The sequence below is a fragment of the Cygnus olor genome, chromosome 8 (genome assembly GCF_009769625.2).
Source record: "Cygnus olor isolate bCygOlo1 chromosome 8, bCygOlo1.pri.v2, whole genome shotgun sequence".
Classification (NCBI taxonomy): Eukaryota; Metazoa; Chordata; class Aves; order Anseriformes; family Anatidae; genus Cygnus; species Cygnus olor.
Genome location: NC_049176.1, coordinates 2,521,033 through 2,537,957, shown reverse-complemented (window position 1 = coordinate 2,537,957; position 16,925 = coordinate 2,521,033). Strand labels below are relative to the sequence as shown.

Sequence of the window (16,925 nt, the reverse complement as noted above, 5' to 3'; positions counted from 1 at the left end):
TCCAATCTTATCTGGTCAGGTGCTACTCTAACATACTATCTCCTCTTTCTCTACCTTGCTGCAGCCTCAATTATGTGCTGTAACATGGCTTTAGTGACAGTCTTCATATATCTGTGCTGTGTAGCGTAGCTGTGCTCAGATTTTGGTTTGAATTTGCAGAGCAAGTGAAATGTTTCAGCTGTGTTGACACTGCCTGTAGTGGCACAGCTCAAGTGCAAGGGCTTTACATACTTTACAGATATGTAATAAAATTAATTTTAAAAAGGAATAGCTTAACGGATTTGGTTTTTAGGCATAATAACTAGGTTTATATATTGATTTTAATTACAAACCCTAAAAATGTAGGAAATCTGTAATGAAGTTACTTAAATGCAAATGAATGTTATTGTAACTGTTTCAATTGAACCAGAGCTGAAGATAACAAAAATAATAATCCTGGACAACACAGGAAAGGAAAATATCTCTCATACTTTGGGAAATATAAAATTGAACAAAAATTCTTTCAAAAACATTTTGTCTTTGAGTTAGTGAGGAAAATCCTCACTACTCGTTTATAATTATTCCTTTAGAGTGGGGATTTTTTGGGAAGGGCTAGATGTAATTGCCTGGGGACCAGACATCTATTGCGAGTTAAGATGCTCTAGGATATTTAGGCTGGCCTTCGAGTGCTGCTTCAGGAAGGCATGGGTCTCCAGCATTGACACTGTCACCTCTGCCATCTGCGTGGTTGTGTGTCAGGGAAATCTCCAACATAAACAGACTTCTGTGTTTTGGCTTCTGAATTGAGCTTATAATGTCTTTACTGGCTGTTTTTAACATCCCTAACAATCTCTGATATATCAAAACAGTAACATTCATATGGCAGAGTGAAAATTTTTGCTAATACCTGGAATGTACGTTTAACGAATGCTCCTTTACATCAGAATAAATGAGAAATGGGCACGATAATGTCCATGCGCATTACAGGCAAAATGGTTGAAAGGAATTCTCTCAGAACAGTTGTGTAAAGGGATTGCTTGTTCAGCTAGAACTAGAATTTTAATGGATTTTAATAATGTCTAAGAAAATCCTATGAAAATACACCTAGGTAGCTCTTTCATGTTTTCAGGTGATGGACAGGGGCTCATGCTGTGCAGTAGACTGACACCTGTAAGTAAAAGGTCTCATTGTGTCTACAAATAGATTTCTTAAACGTTAGCATTATTTAGGGAATCTCTAGCAGTGTCTAGCATCTGTTTTAACTTGAAGAATTTTACACATGGTCTTTTAAAATGCCTTTTGGTGAATTTGAACTTCCCAAACCAAAGTTGTTACACACTGTTTGTTATATTGTCAGATCTTGACAAGTCTCTTTTTATTCATAACTGGATTTTTGCTCAGTGTGGGATTGTGTTAACTTTAAATAAACACTTGTATACATTAGCCTGCTTGGCAGACAAGAAGTCTCAGGCATTAGCTAGGGTCTGCTGTGACTGAGTAACTCATATCCTTTGAAGTCTACACCTTCTCATTGTTCTTAGCCACCTGTCCTGGGATAGAATGATAAAGAAAAATTTTAAACCAGTTTCATGTTATTGATGATGATTGGAGTGTGGAAGAGGTTGATGGAAGAAGGACACATAACTGATCTTTAATTCCTCAGTTATTACTAGTTTGAAAAAAGCTGGAATGAGATCCCAGTATTAATTTCTCACCAAATAAACTTTTGTGGAACCTCAGCTGGTATGGTATTGTAATCTTCTGAACTGCAGTGGCCTGTAAAGGAAACTCCAGCATTAACACCTCTTTCATGGGCTTTCCTTGTTGAGGCTTTTAGAGGGGGGGTGAGAGGAGTGGTAAAATAAGGAACTATAGCTTATAATTAAGCAAGCTTCTATATTGACCATACAGAAGAAAATACAGGATGTGAAAGGTTTGCTTTAATTACACTATAATTTCATTAATGTAAATATAATATGAATGCAGAACTGTCATCAGTAGTTCTAAGCCTCTAAATGAAACTTCACTTCACTCCTGGCATTTCCTCTGATGTTCCCTCTTTAGAGAATTACCCAGTCTAAAATAATCAAGGGTTTACGGACTGTATTAGGCACTAGGAGGTTGTGAATGTCCACTCCTTACCTTTTTATTATGGAAACAAATCTTGCTAGTTCTAATATATATTAGGAAACTCTTCCTTTTCTGAAGCTGTACACTAAATATTGAGAATCTGTTAAGTTGTAAATTTTAAATAAATTCTTTAATCATTTCCCTGTTTTGCCACTTAGGGAAACAGGAAAATGTTTGCCCTGGTCAGTCTGTGTATGAGGAAAAAGAGTTCAAAAAATTCAGTAGTTCAAATCTATGGGTAGTTACATAGGAAACCTATTCTCATCACGGGTCTGGGAAAATTGACACTGCTGACATGGTGTGAAGGACAAGCATATCTGCAGAGATGGTGTGTACAAATGTGTAGAATAAACTTTTAATTCCCTGTGTCATGAAGAACTGATAATCTAACTAGCAGTGTCTGGTCAGATCTCCAACAAAGGTTACAATTCACCTACTGCCTAATTGACCTAGAAATGGAGAAAGTATTTACAGGTACATAATGCAGGCACAGTAGTTTTCTAACATAGATTTGTTAAACCACTAAAAATCCTACAACTGCGTAAGACCATATATAACCATTATAACCATTTTGCAAACTGAAGTGTTGTCTTTGCATAATCAACAACTCTGTTGACATTCTTTCCAGTGCATTTGAAATAATTCTATGTAACATTTAAATGATGTCAGCATTATTCATTATATGTATATAGTATTCTACTAGGCAGTTACAACATATTTTGTATTTCCTATTGAATTTTATTTTTCTTGGTATGTGACTATCTTTTTTTCCCCCTCTTTCTTTTCTTCAGAACTATTATGGAGCTGCCAAAATGATTTTTTCCGACAATCCACTTGGCCTGACTTGTGGAATGGTGTGTCCAACATCAGATCTTTGTGTTGGTGGCTGCAATTTGTATGCCACTGAGGAGGGACCAATTAATATTGGTGGATTGCAACAGTTTGCTACTGAGGTAGGTAGAACTCATAAATGCCTAAAATGCTTTTTATGTACCAACAGGTATTATATAGGTGGATGCCTTTCTTAATGATTTTTTAAAGCTGTACTAATAAAATAAAGTCATAGGAAGTTAAAATAATTATCCTTTTTCTTACGGCACATTCAGAAATTTAGAAATGATTTTGCAATGGAAACATAGGAACATAACATTATTTGTGAACAAGACAACTCTTTAGAAACACTAGTAGTTGAGTCAATTTGTTCAAAATTAAAGATTTATATAAGCCATGTTAAAATGCAGATGTTGCTGAAGTAGGCCACATAGGGAAAAAGATCAAGTGTACCTCCTTCAGTAACTGCACATTAAGGAATTGCTGAACTCTTCTGGGCACAGGGCAGCTCTTACAGCAGAGTTTAACTTGTTCTTTGGCTATGATGAACCCTGTTCTCTGTGAAGCCACACACTCTGCAAGAATTCTAGGTCTCGAGGTCAAAGAAGAACTGTTCTCCCATAGCAGCTGGATGGTTAGGTAGTATTTATTATTCAGAAATACTTGGCTTTCTCATCTCCTTGGTTAAAAGTTTCATTTTGTTTTAATTGTTCTTTATGGATAAGTTGCTTTGATGTCTTTCTTTTTTGAAAGCCTTTTTTTTTTTCTTTTAATGTAGCAAGGAGTCTGTTTTATTATTTGAAGTTAACTTATTTCTGAGCACAACACACTGTAGCTCTTTTGCATTTTTATTATGTGAAAAGATTTGTACAAAATTTAATGCATACTTTTGAAAAGTCACAGACAGGAGGAATCAATCCAAATTTTACCCCAAATTTAGTATTTTCAAATGTAAATATTGCAAGTCTGAGGATCCATAATAATAAGAAATGTACATGTCCAAGTACTGGCTTCATTTAATTCTCAGAAATGGAAATTTGGACACATTTTGGTAATTTAAAATTAAAATATGAGAAGCTGCAGGATTAGTGTGGATTTGTATATTCTTTGGGGGCAAAGGAAAAGTTCCAGATGATTTAAGACATTTTACTGTCCTTTTTTTTCTGCCAAAACCATGTAAATAAACAGGTTCAGATTGGCCTGAAATAGATGTCTGTGTTCATCTGTTTAAGTAGCTGTAGATGCACACGTGTTTGTGTGTTGTTTTATTAGTTCATAAATGCATGTGTGTATTTTAGCCACTGAAGCAAACAAGATCATTTGATGTTAGGAAGTTTTCTCAAGGGTTTCTGTTGAGGTGCACATGTACTTCTGTATAGATTTAATGTTTGAGATTTACATCTGATTTACATCTGAAGAAGGTGGAGGCTACAGCTCATTTAACTTCCCTTGAGGGCATTAAGAAGTTTTACTAAGTTCATGGTTTCAGCTGGCACCTCTTCTGATCTGAAGTATGTTCTGAAGTATGTTTTGGTCTGTACAAGTGAGGAAGTTTATGCAAGTGGCTATGTAAAAAAAAAAGAAAAAAAAGGCATATACATGGGTGAAGATGACATACAGTCCATGACTAATATGTCCCTTTCGTGTATCTTGAGCGTGTCCCTTTTCTGTATCTTGAGCCATTTGGCTGATCATATTTACAAGCATATGATGAAATTCCAGTCACCTTTACAAAGCCTGAGAAAATGTCTTTGTAGGACAGACCAAAATAGAAATGCGAATCAATCTGGAAGTAACAGATGATATGTCTGTAAGGCCAATTTTTTCCTCTGCTGTCATTTGTAGACTTCACACCCCCTTCTCAGTGGCTGTGGGCTGTGATTCGATGAGCAAATATTGCTACCTGCTGCAGGTCTCTCTGTACATCTTTCTTCTCACCAGGAGACGTTAAAAGCTTCTGGAGCACCTGTTAAACTTTTTGTTGTTGTTGTTGTTTTGTTTTGTTAGCTGTGGCTGAACATTCTCTATCCCCTGTCATTTAAGTAGCTGTCCACTTCAATTTGCTGGAGGTTTGAACATACAAAAGTAAGGATCAGTACAGTTTGAACCAAAGTTCTCATTTGCAGGAATGAGGCTGCAGACGCTGAACTGTGTTTGTTCTACCTATATATTAGGTATTTGTGTTTTTTGTTTTTTTTTTATCAGTTAAGAGGTGATTTTATCAGCTCTTCTTCTAATGGCTTTTATTCCATATATGTAAAAAGATAATATTTGTTGCAAGGCAGAAGACTTATTAAAAGAAAAAAAGATTAAACAGTTGTCAAGTAGATGATAAATATAATAGTGAAATATTACTGTTGAGGAACCAAATGCAAGTGATATGTGTTAAAACTTGATTTGTGTCTCCTTTTAGCCCTAATGCTATGATTAATAGAGAGGAATTATGGCTTGATAGATAATGCTAAATATCTGCCATTTTTCTTCAAAAATCTTTAGAAATCTATTAAAAAAGCTCAGTGCTAGCACAATGATTGATATGAAAACTGCAGAAAGGATGAATAGCTCAGGATGGCTTTCCTCATAATGCTCCAAGTTTGTTTGAAGTGATATATTAGTGTCAACAGTTCTAACAAAATAAAATTACTATACGGTTCTATTTAGCACTCTAACACAAATAACTTTATGGTAAATTTTATTCTCCTCACTATTTTTGTGGTATCCTAAAACGTTTGCTAAAAATGCAGATATTAATAACCTTTAGAATTACTGCCATTTTAAAAAGAATTTGAATGTATTGTAGTACACATAATTAGCAATAGTAGGCAGTCACTTCTGTAATTAATATTTTTTAGCTTTCATTCAGTTAATTTTTACTATAAAAGTATGTATAATTGAAGGAGCCCAATAGTATGAGTGTTTCCAAATAACAATTACTATAAAAATATACATTGAAATACTGAAGAAAATCATGTGTTACTACTGCTAATACAGGACTTGGCCCATATAGTGTGAACAAAGCGTGTTCACTGCTTAACCTATAAGAGTAACTTAGCAAATTGTGTGGTTTAGGTGTGCAACATGTGGTACTGTTAATGAGAGCTGCATGGTAATTCTCATGCACTGTGTAATAGTTTGTCCCACAGGGGCTTATTTACTGAAAACTCCATTGTGCATAATGCCAATTTTAGGTTTCTTTTTTTTTTTTTCTTTTACTTGGAATTAGTCTGAGGATCATACACTTGCTGCATTATGAGAGAGAGCAATAATAAAAAGGCACAACTGCTAGCTGAGATAAAAGATAAAATTGCAGTAAAGCAGGAATGTGGGTTTAAAATGGAAAATATATGGGTATGACGTATGCCCCTTTGTGTTTCTGAACAATGACTGATCATCTGTTCATACTGCAGATAAAACTCCCTAATTGTAAAATATTTGTCTTGCATACGGTAGAACAAAAAAATGGCACCTCACACCTCCTGTCTTTTCGTTCTGTCCTTCCATATAGCTTTGTAACTGTTAACCTAATTTTCAAAGTAAATTGTAATCTAGTCTGAATAAATGCGAAATGTGGATTTTGACAATTAAATGTTCAAATGGAAAACAAACAAACAAACAAAAAGGAAATACCCATTTGTATTTGTGATGTAGAATGTGTATACTGGGATGCAGTTACCACGGTAACTGTTGCATCTAGAGAATAACATGGAGTTAAAGCTCACTATTATAAATGATGAGTGTCAAGCGCAGGTTACACCTGCTGCTGCACAGGTCAATATTATATTAATGTCTTTATCTGTCTCCTTTGCCCAAGTACTTTAGAACCAGGAAGCATTTCTGGTTTTGGAACACAAGTTCAGTGAAAATATACTGAGATTGCAGTGACAATACATACAGGCATGAGCTATATGACTGTCAGTCCCATAAAATAAACTACAATTACTGGTTACTTGAGTACAAGTTTGTAAGCTTGCAGTAGGAAAGGAAGCATGATCTATTGCATTCTGTTGCAGTATTACTAGGAAGTCCTCAAAATCTTGCTTTTCTGGGTAGATATTACCAAATCTAAAGGGTCTCCTCTGTTTCTAGTTAATCATTCTGAAAGGAGCAGCACAAGCTAAATAGAAAATATATTATTTTAATCTCTGCATACTAGATAAATACTAGATCGTTTGGCACTGTGACTCTCATGCCAGCTACAGTTCTGGTCATTTGTTTCCCTTTGGAGATCCGTTCTGGCTGTTGTTACAGTGGAAAGCAATTGGAAAAGGGAACTTGATACTCTTTTTCACGTAAAAGATGTGTTGTATGAGCTTATTTGCTGTTAATCTAGGGGCATGTCAGCAGAACAGCTGGGCTAAGAGGTGGGCTGCACTGTGGTCCCTCCCTTCTCCCCGACCCACCACGGCTGAGGTGGCAGAGGCTGCCTGGAGGGAAGGCCGTGGGGGGGTGTGCTGCCACAGCGGGCTCAGGGTCCATCTTGTATTTGTGCATAGACAACTTTGATCAGTCTTAATGTAAGTGGGTGAAGGTGGTGGCTCCCATGGAGCCACTGTTCCTGCAGCTGGCTGGCTCTGGACTGCCAGCCAGGGTGTCATGGGGCCCTGACATGGCCACCAGGCCCTACGCCGGGACCTGCACCAGTGGGTGTGCGGCATCAGCCAAGGAGCATTGCTCTGGGGAGCTGAGGCAGCAGAACAAACAGAAACAAACAAACAAACGGCTATTTTCTGGTATTAGCTTTTACTTTAACACATCTTTAGGTTATTTTCTCTTTTAAGTCATGTTAAAACCTCTAATTATGAATTATAAAATTTTAGGCTAGTTTGAAGGGGATGGTGTTGCCTTTGCAATAGTTCCAGGGATGAATCTGAGGAGTTTTGACTTCTCAGGCCAATGCTGAAAGACTGCTGATGTTTCGGCAAGTTATATATTTTTTTCTACAGAACGCTTTAGATGTTACATATAATTTTAAGGCATTGGAATGAATGTTCTGTCCTTCTTAGTGGTGGGATTCATGAGCTTTGAGGTGTAGGCTCTGTAACATACTAGATCCATGGGATTTCTTGAGACCTGGATAATATGAATGTGTAGTTGTTATGTAAGTTTGAAAAGTCCTTAAAGAGGTGCTTTAGGCCCTATTTTTGTCAACACTCACCTACTTGCATAAAAATTTGCAGCATTGCAAGTGTAACTGTTACTTGTGGAGGGAGGATCAACTGGTTTCTATAACTAGCTCATGTTTGTAGAAAAAAAAATACTTCCTGTACCTCCTGTGCTATCCATTGCAATTATATGAAATTGTGTGACTATACAATTTGACAGCTTCCAGATGATTACTAAGCACACAATTTGCTTCATTTTTGTTAAAATCTATGCAGAGTATTATTTTCTCCTTTAAATATTCAACCTCCCCATATTAATATACACCAGTCCACACATATCCAGTGGGATAGTGTGAAATTAACACCATCAATTCCTAAACATTACTGATTTCATTGCCCATATTTTTCTTTCTGTGCACTAGCAAAATCTGATAATTCAGAATATACTAATATGTCTCACCCTAAAATAAGTATTAGCTAGATGCTAACAGTAGCTGCTTGATACCTCATCATTCTGTTGAAAGATATTTAAAGATAATCTAATAACTATTTATATAACCTTCTAAGCATGGAAACAAACACTACACCTTGAGAACCTAAACAATTTAATAATAAAGTCAAAACTTGCTGCTAGAAGATGAAATTCTCCAAATGCCCATTCCATTTGCTCTTTTTTTTTTTTTTTTGTATTTCAACCTTTTTGTGTTGAAAATGAGTGATTAAATATACTCACTTTTTACTTTAGAAATGTGATGTTCTGTGTGTGTCCTGGAGACTACCAAGCTTGCTTTTATAGGATTAGGCAAAGGTTTGGTTGTTGTAATTGTTTTGTTTGTTCTACATTTTAACAGAGATTAAAATTTCAATCTATTTACTGATTTGTTTATCAAATTCTTTGTCATAGTCCAATGATAATTTTAAATAAAGGTTAATTAGAGTAAAATTGTCTGACCGTATGTGAGTTCTGCGAAGAGGTGGAGAAGGATATCTACAGTATGTGCCTCTTAAATATATTGATCAGAAAATTCCAAAGTGACAAAAGTGAGTTACTTTATATTTATTCTAATTGTTATAAAAATATTGATATCAATTCTGAATAACAGTTCTAACATGCTGTAATAATTTGGATTGTTTTTTACATGCTTTTAAATCATGCTCACTATGCCATAAAATGATTTTCATCAGGCTGCCAAAAAGTATTTCTTACTCACCTGCCACACGCTGCCAAATGTCATCTTTTCATCAAAGCTTGCTAATACTTGAGTTGTGTAGTGAAGAAAAGAACCACGAGCAGAAGAATACGCTTTTCCCTGTCTGTATTTTTGAAAAACATCTAAAATGAGTTGGTTGAAACTTTCCAGGAAAATTCAACTTGAATCAGATGCTGAGCAATCAAAACAGCAAGTTTGGTAATATTGTAGAACCTTAATACAAACTTTTTTTTGCATTCAGTGACTGGAATTGTGTTCTTTATGTTGAGTTTACTGAATATTTTGGAGCAAAAAACAAACACTGCAGGGAAAAAATCGTTTGATTTATAAGGGAGAAGAGAACAAACCACCAAATTTTGCACTAGAGAAAACACTGAGCAATTGGGCTCATGGCTTTACATAGGAAAGTAATGGAAATATGGGAAATATGTTATAAATATGTGAATTGAAATATATTAAGTTTAGGATACTAAGATATTTATGAAGTCATTCCCATTGTTGGAACTTTAGCAGAATAGATCAGCTGTTTCTGATTGGCCAAACTGTATCACACTTGAGGATAAAACCTCCATTATCTTGCATGAGCTTATTGTCAGAAGAAACTGCTCTTGGTTCGAAGCTGAGTACGTGTAATAAATGCTGAGTCCAGCCTGGTCATTGACACTGTTATGGGAGAAGCTATGTGAAAACATTTAGAACAACTGGTGTCTAATGCTGGCAGAAGTAGAAAAGGATTTATTCTGCAACTCAGTACTTGCACTCTTCAATTCCACTTTCTAATAAATTGGTGGTGGAGACTTCTTTTTTGTAAATTGCGACATCCTTTCTATGGGCCATAATGGACATGAAACATTAAAAGTGGACTGAATCTATGTGGGTTTAGTTTGAATAGGTCATGGGTGTAGAAGTAATGATATGTGGCTATGATTTGATAAAAAGGTAAAGAATAAATGTGCAGTTAATGTTTATTACTAATCTATTTTGTTTGTGTGAGAGAACCAGAAGGAAAGGGAATAATGGGAATAATGTCTGGAAATTCCCACTGAGATGCTGAGCTGAAAGTTATTATTTGGTCAGATTTTTCTGAACGGGTCTTGCTTACAAAGCATTGTAAAGCAAAAGAAAAACTCCATCCAAACAAAACCAAAATAATATTTTTTAGAGGAAGATGAACGAGCAAGACAATAGTGTTAAACTTTACTTGCCATTCTGATCACAGTCTAAGGAGAGGAAAAATTGAAGAGGTCAGTTGCATGTAATGTGACATTAAACACTTACTACCAAGGCAGTCATCTTTGTACACCAAAAGATTTGTACAGAAGAATTCAGTGATATTTAATTAGGTGAATTACAGAGTAGTGAAAATTCACCATGAAGTGAGTGAAAATCTTTTGAAATGCATTGAAGCAGTTTGCTATTTTCACACAGTTACCCTGCCAGCCTTAATATGCAAAACTGCCACTGAAATCCAGATGGTAAGATATTGCCACACAAGCTGGCTGTGCTGCATAAAGACATTTTCACCCTATTTGCAAAAGGGCAGAATTAAAGCTGACCATTCAGCCTGAACTAGTAGCATTTCCTGCATGAGTGCTTGGTTCCTGGAGCTTAACACTGCAGTACAGTAAAGCTGGGTTTCAGTATAAAATTAGTTGATGGGTATGACTATTCAATAACAAATATAAAAATAATTATGTTAACAACAAAATAAATTTATTAAGCATGTGCATATTCACAGTGTTCAATGCAAACATTAAATATGCAAGTTATGCAATTTTCATTACTGAGTAGCCTTCTGAAACAACTGCATGAGATTTTAATGGAAATTTGGTATCATTCAAGCCATTTCTATGTGAATGTAACAAAGCAGATGTTTTAAAAATATCCTATTGCATTTTGGTTATCACAGCTTAGTTTCACAAAACAATATAAGCTTTTCAACCTGTGAAATCCATTAATAACCACATTAAACCTTCTCATATTGTATGAATTGTCAGGTTTAAATGATTCTTTTTTTTTAAAACAATTATCCGTCTCTTGCTTCTTGCAGTTTGTTAAAATGCTACGTCAATTTACAAAGACTGGTGGAATTTGACACAGAAATTTTAGGGGGGGAAGGAACTAATCATTGGTTTATCTAGCTTGAGTGCTCAAGTGCACATGAAGAAAATGAACATTGATTCAAAACATAAATGAAAACCTCTATTCGTGAGTAGAACTGCCAAAGTTTAACTTGGAAAACCTGCTTCTAAAGTTCTAAGGAGAGTAAAAACTTGGTAAACATTGAATAGCTTAAATATCATATTTATTATGACAAATCACAATGTATATGTTTTAGCAGGCTAGTTAGTACTTGTGGAATGCAGTCCTGCATTGAAATAGGTGGGAAAAAATGCTGTCTTTCGGTAGTATTCAGTGGCAGCCCTGAAGTGTTTGTGATATGACTGAGAATCGCAATGCAATGAATACTTGTATCCTTTCAGTATGATTTTGTGCTTCTGTTACAAAGATATATACTCCCTGGGATAAATATTCTTCCACTAATGCCTAAAATAAAATGAAGACGTAACTGTTCTCTTCCATGCTCCTGATCTTTAGTAGCCTATAAGGGCTGTGAGTCTGTTCTTTCATTTTTTGAAGTTTTTACAATATAGAGACTCAATTCCTTCCCCTATGATGTAGGTACATGCAGAGAACAGTGAAGTCAAGCTCAGTGAATGTAGAATACCTCTGCCTTAGCCTACCTTTATGCCTGTGAAAAAAATAATAATTTAGTGCAAATCTGAAATAAAGTGCATTGCAACAAGCCCATTGTGCCTGTTTCTGTATAAATACATCATAGTGGTCAGGGACTGTCCCAAAGTAGTTTTAATAGTCAAGATAGAATGGAGCAGATCTTCTCTGTTTTACAGTTGAAGAACTGAGGCATAGAGAGAACAGCCTAACTTTCAGGTATGCCTACAACTTTGGATACCCAGTTGAAAAGTGGAGAATACCTGGAATAGATGATCAACCAACATGAAATAAATCATGTAAGAATTGTCTAAGAGGACATATCTAAAGTAGGGGGTTAGCTTTAAAATATAATGATGAAGACGAGACAATTCCTAATAAGAGTTTAAAACCACCTAAGGCTGGTTACCTTTCGCCTCTGAAAAGTCAAACCGTAAGTGACTTATATGGGATGACACACGATATCTCTGCAAGAAGCAGAGCCCTTTCACTAGCTTTGCAATCCTTTGCATTATTCACAAAAATATTCTTCTAGTAATAAGTGTAATCCGAACCGTGTTTGGAAAGAAATTTTTGGTGTTTTAGAGGTCTTTACCATCTTGCTTACTTTGTATTGCCATCTTGTTGTTGCTGTTAGTCTGGCTCCATCTACTCGATAAGGTTTACAGTGGTGAAAGATCTGATTTCAGACCTTTTTAAGACAAACAGAACTACAGGAGGACAAAATCCTGTACCTACAACATCCCTCACAAATGTACGTATCATATCAGTTGAGAATCCCTATAAAGTTGTGAAGCATTCTGCAATAATACGTCAAGGATATGTGACAGTACTAGTGGAAACTTCCACCACATTACTCAAAATTTTAAGAGGGAATGTGAAGTATGTAACCTGTTGAATGTATTCTTTTTCAGGTGTTCAAAGCTATGAATATTCCTCAGATCAGAAACCCTTCCTTGCCTCCTCTAGAAGATATGCCTGAAGCCTATCACGTGAAGATAGCTCTTTTTGGTGCAGGACCTGCAAGTTTAAGCTGTGCTTCTTTTTTGGCTCGATTGGGCTATACAAACATCACCATATTTGAAAAGCAGGAGTACGTCGGTGGCTTAAGGTAAAAAAAAAAAAAAAAATAATATATATATATATATATATATATATACTTGTAGCCCTACACAATGAGCTCTAGGGTCACCTAGAGCGTGTTACACAGGATCGCATCCAGGCAGATTTTTTAATATCTCCAAAGAAGGAGACTCCACAACCTCTCTGGGCAACCTGTTCCAGTGCTCTGTCACCTGAGCCGTGAAGAAGCTCTTCTTCATATGGTGATGAAACCTCCTGTGGTTCCATTTATACCCATTACCCCTTGTCCTATCACTGGCCACCACCACTGAGAAAAGTTTGGCCCCATCCTCTCTCTCTCTATATATATTTATATATATATATTCATATATATGTGTGTGTGTGTATATATAAATACTATATGTTTACAATTCTTTAAACATATACTAATTTCAATGGGAATTTTAAATTTAGAATGTTTTTATGAACTGCTTTATGGAAATAAAGGTGACAATGAATAAATCCATTATGTCTGCCTGGACTTGTAGCTTTAGTAAACCATACTGTAAGAGTGACATCAACCCCCTGCAATTCTCAACTTTCAACAAATTATAAAGAAAACAGAGAAAAGTGCCTCTGCAGTTTGCCAGTATGGTAAGCTTTTTGGATGATATTTACATGCTTCAGGTTCAGTATCATGTCCTCTCTACTAGAATATGAATATTTACTACTGTAACAATTGTTGAGGTCATCTTATAAGCTGGTTGGAATTCCTAAATAAAAGATAAAGTATTTCAGAAACTGATGAATGGATACCAGCCAATTCAAAATCAAAATTAAATTTTACTTGTTAAGGATGGAGCCACACTAAAGTGCTTACAAAATAACAAGTGAAAAGTAATAGAGAGAAAGACGGGTGATGCACTCACATTTCTCTCACTGCAGCATCACTGAAATCAATAGAGTTGACACTGTTAATGAATTTGGTCCATAATGTCATAATGTCAAATACTTATTCAGAGCTCTGGAAGATAGAGAATCAATGCTGAAGAAGTTGAACTGATTACTTGCATTTTTCCCAGTGAGGTTCAAAAGTATTCTATGTAATTATCAAGTTGTTAATACATCGGCATTTAACTATGTGAAGCCCTTTTACTTGAACTAGTTGCTATAAAGGTTTGAAAACTCAACTGTATGAAAAACCTGTTCATCTGTAGAGTAGCTTGTAATTTTTTCATAAATACATGGATTTAAAATCCATTTCATTGCTGAAAAGTAGTAGTAAATAATGAAACTTGGTGACAGGTTAGACTCTTGTAGGATTCAGCAATGCAATACAGTACTTTTAGCAGTTGCTTACAATTTATAATGCTGCCTGCATGTTTGAAGCAATGTGATCTTAAGCTGCATCTTCATATTTTAATTTGAATTTAAAACTAATCTTAGTCATTTTTTTGTTCTATTGAAAAAAAACATTAAGTTTTCTTTGAATATTCATAATAGTCAAGCAGTTCGCGTCACCATGTCTTTCTTACTTTTGAGAATACACAACATTCATGGTCAATTTTTACTTTCATTCATTGTAGAAAGTTTCACATCTGGTTTAAGGGCATCAGTTCCTTTCGTCCTTATTTTAATCTTGGAACAGAAGGGAGGCTGTCCTGTGGCAGCAATCATCCATTATTGCAGTTGTATATCTTTGCAGTACATCTTTTAACAAGCTTAGGTTATTGATGGGTGTGTTTTCAAGGCTTCATAAACTGTTGCAAATGGCTAACAAGAGCAAATTAATTTTGTATTTAGAGTCAGCTGTTTGGAAGGGCAGTGCTTAGGTCCTTTTAAACTTGTTCTGCCTTTTCAAGTGTTTTTAACTAGGATGTACAGTCATACATATTAGGACATAGCTGACTTTAATAATATTTAGATAATAGAAAGTTGTTTAATGATTGCAATTTCAGTGGTGAGATATTTAAGCCTAGCATAACTCTGGTTGTCTGGACATGTTTTTCACGTTCACAGGCAAATTTTCTTACATTTCAACAGTTGTGTAAAATTAATGCTTTGTAATAGAGTAGACATGAGCAGATCATGCTCTTGCTTAGAGACAGTGAACAAGCTTCACTGCTCATCCTCCTAGCTATGCTACTGGCTTTCAGCATTCCTAAATATTGCTCTTACTAGGCCAGAGGTGTGTCCCTTGGGCAAAAGTAATTTGTGATCCCCAAGAAACACCAGGCACCTGTCCAAGCTCCTCTGACTTAGATCAGATTTGTGGAAGAGATGAATTCATGGAACTATGTTCCCACCCAAGATTCTTCTTTACCCACCTGCACCTCAGATGTGTTTCCTTCTCTCCTGCATCTCCACCAGCGTCAGAGACTGTCTTCATCTGCTGAAAGAAATTGTAGCAGAATTACTGATGTACAAGTTGACTTTCATAAAATGGTTATTTGTGTGATAAATGTACATGCATGTGGCTCCACACAACTGTTTATATTTGCATATGCACGTATATTTATATTTATATGAACATGTATATTCCATAGCACAAAACTGTAAATAAATTTTTAGTAAGAGGAAAAATGCATCTACAAGTTGTGACAGTGACGTAACACTGGTAGTGCTGTTTTGGCTTTTTCCAAGAGTTAGAGAAATGACAGGTCATCAACAAATACATAGATGGCTTGATAAAGTACACCTTTCCTTTTTTTTTAATTATTTTTAAAATTGAATCTCTGTTGTGGGATCATACATTATTTTCTGTCTCAGACACCTGTTTACTCAGCATGACCTATGAAAGTTGCATTGTCATGACACATTCATTATATCTGATGTTTAGAACATTTTTCATTGCACACTGGTCAGAAAAGGTGCAAGATGGTCTGTATTAGAAACTATAAGGAGGAACACCATTTTCTTATCAATATAATTAAGGTTGGTGCAATTTACCAAAAATAAAAATCCTTCTGGCCTAAGTTGAATGCTAAAGATGGGGTGGTCACTAGCAACATGTAAAATAAAACTAAGATCAATCTCTTGGGTCATTGCTTTGTTATGGAAATTTTAAATCTATTAATTTGACAATAGTTTAAATTGAAGCTTAGAAATATCTGGGGAGAAAATTTCACTTTTCTACATGTTTGGTCTTTTTATCTTCATTGAATAAAAGTATCTAAAATAGGGATTCACTGTGTTTACCTGTAATGTGCTTTACAAGAGAGATTTTGAACTGGCACATGTAGATGTCATTTCATTGGACATAAAGATCTATACCACATAGTATATATAAACTTAGATTCTGTGCTGGCACTGGAGTTATCCATTACAGAAGACCCATGGTGCTGGAAACTTGAAGATGTCATTCCTAATCTTACCAAAGAGGTAGAATGCCAACTAATAATAGCAGTTTAAAGCAAAAAAGCAGTCATGAATCTAAGAGCTGATAGAAAATTACTGACTTTGTACATCCTGAAAGATCATAAATTTTTTATGAAGTAGAAATGGAAGAGAGTACAGTTTTAAATACCATTGCTCAAAATAGCATATGCATCACTTTGTTTTATTTAGGGCAAATTTGATTCTTATTGGATAGCTTAATGAATGACTTCTAGAAGATCACCTTACTTTAGTAGCCATGAGACCTTTTCTTAAATGGATGTCATAAGTTTGTTTGCATGTTAGTGTTAAATGTTTCTGGTGAACAAAAAGAATGGAGCTGAAGCTCTTTTGGATCAAAGCTTAACATCTGTTAAAGGATTACCTACAAGTGTGGGCAGGATTGGCTTCAAGGTACTGCCTCCTGGCCTGTATTTTTAGTATTGTGTGAATAATTCATTTTTGTCATTCTAACAATTATAAAAAGCTCACCATCGAGCTT

At 35.4% G+C, this 16,925-nt stretch overlaps 1 protein-coding gene across 4 annotated transcripts in view; it reads left to right on the top strand.

Annotated features, from left to right (window-relative positions):
- The window catches only part of DPYD (dihydropyrimidine dehydrogenase), a 354,038-nt gene that overhangs the window by 106,467 nt on the left and 230,646 nt on the right, over positions 1-16,925 (top strand). For all 4 annotated transcript variants that reach the window (XM_040566231.1, XM_040566230.1, XM_040566229.1 and 1 more), the window contains 2 exons: positions 2,901-3,062; positions 12,901-13,097. In XM_040566231.1, the coding sequence (XP_040422165.1) occupies positions 2,901-3,062; positions 12,901-13,097 (359 nt within the window). The remainder of the gene's footprint in view (positions 1-2,900; positions 3,063-12,900; positions 13,098-16,925) is intronic.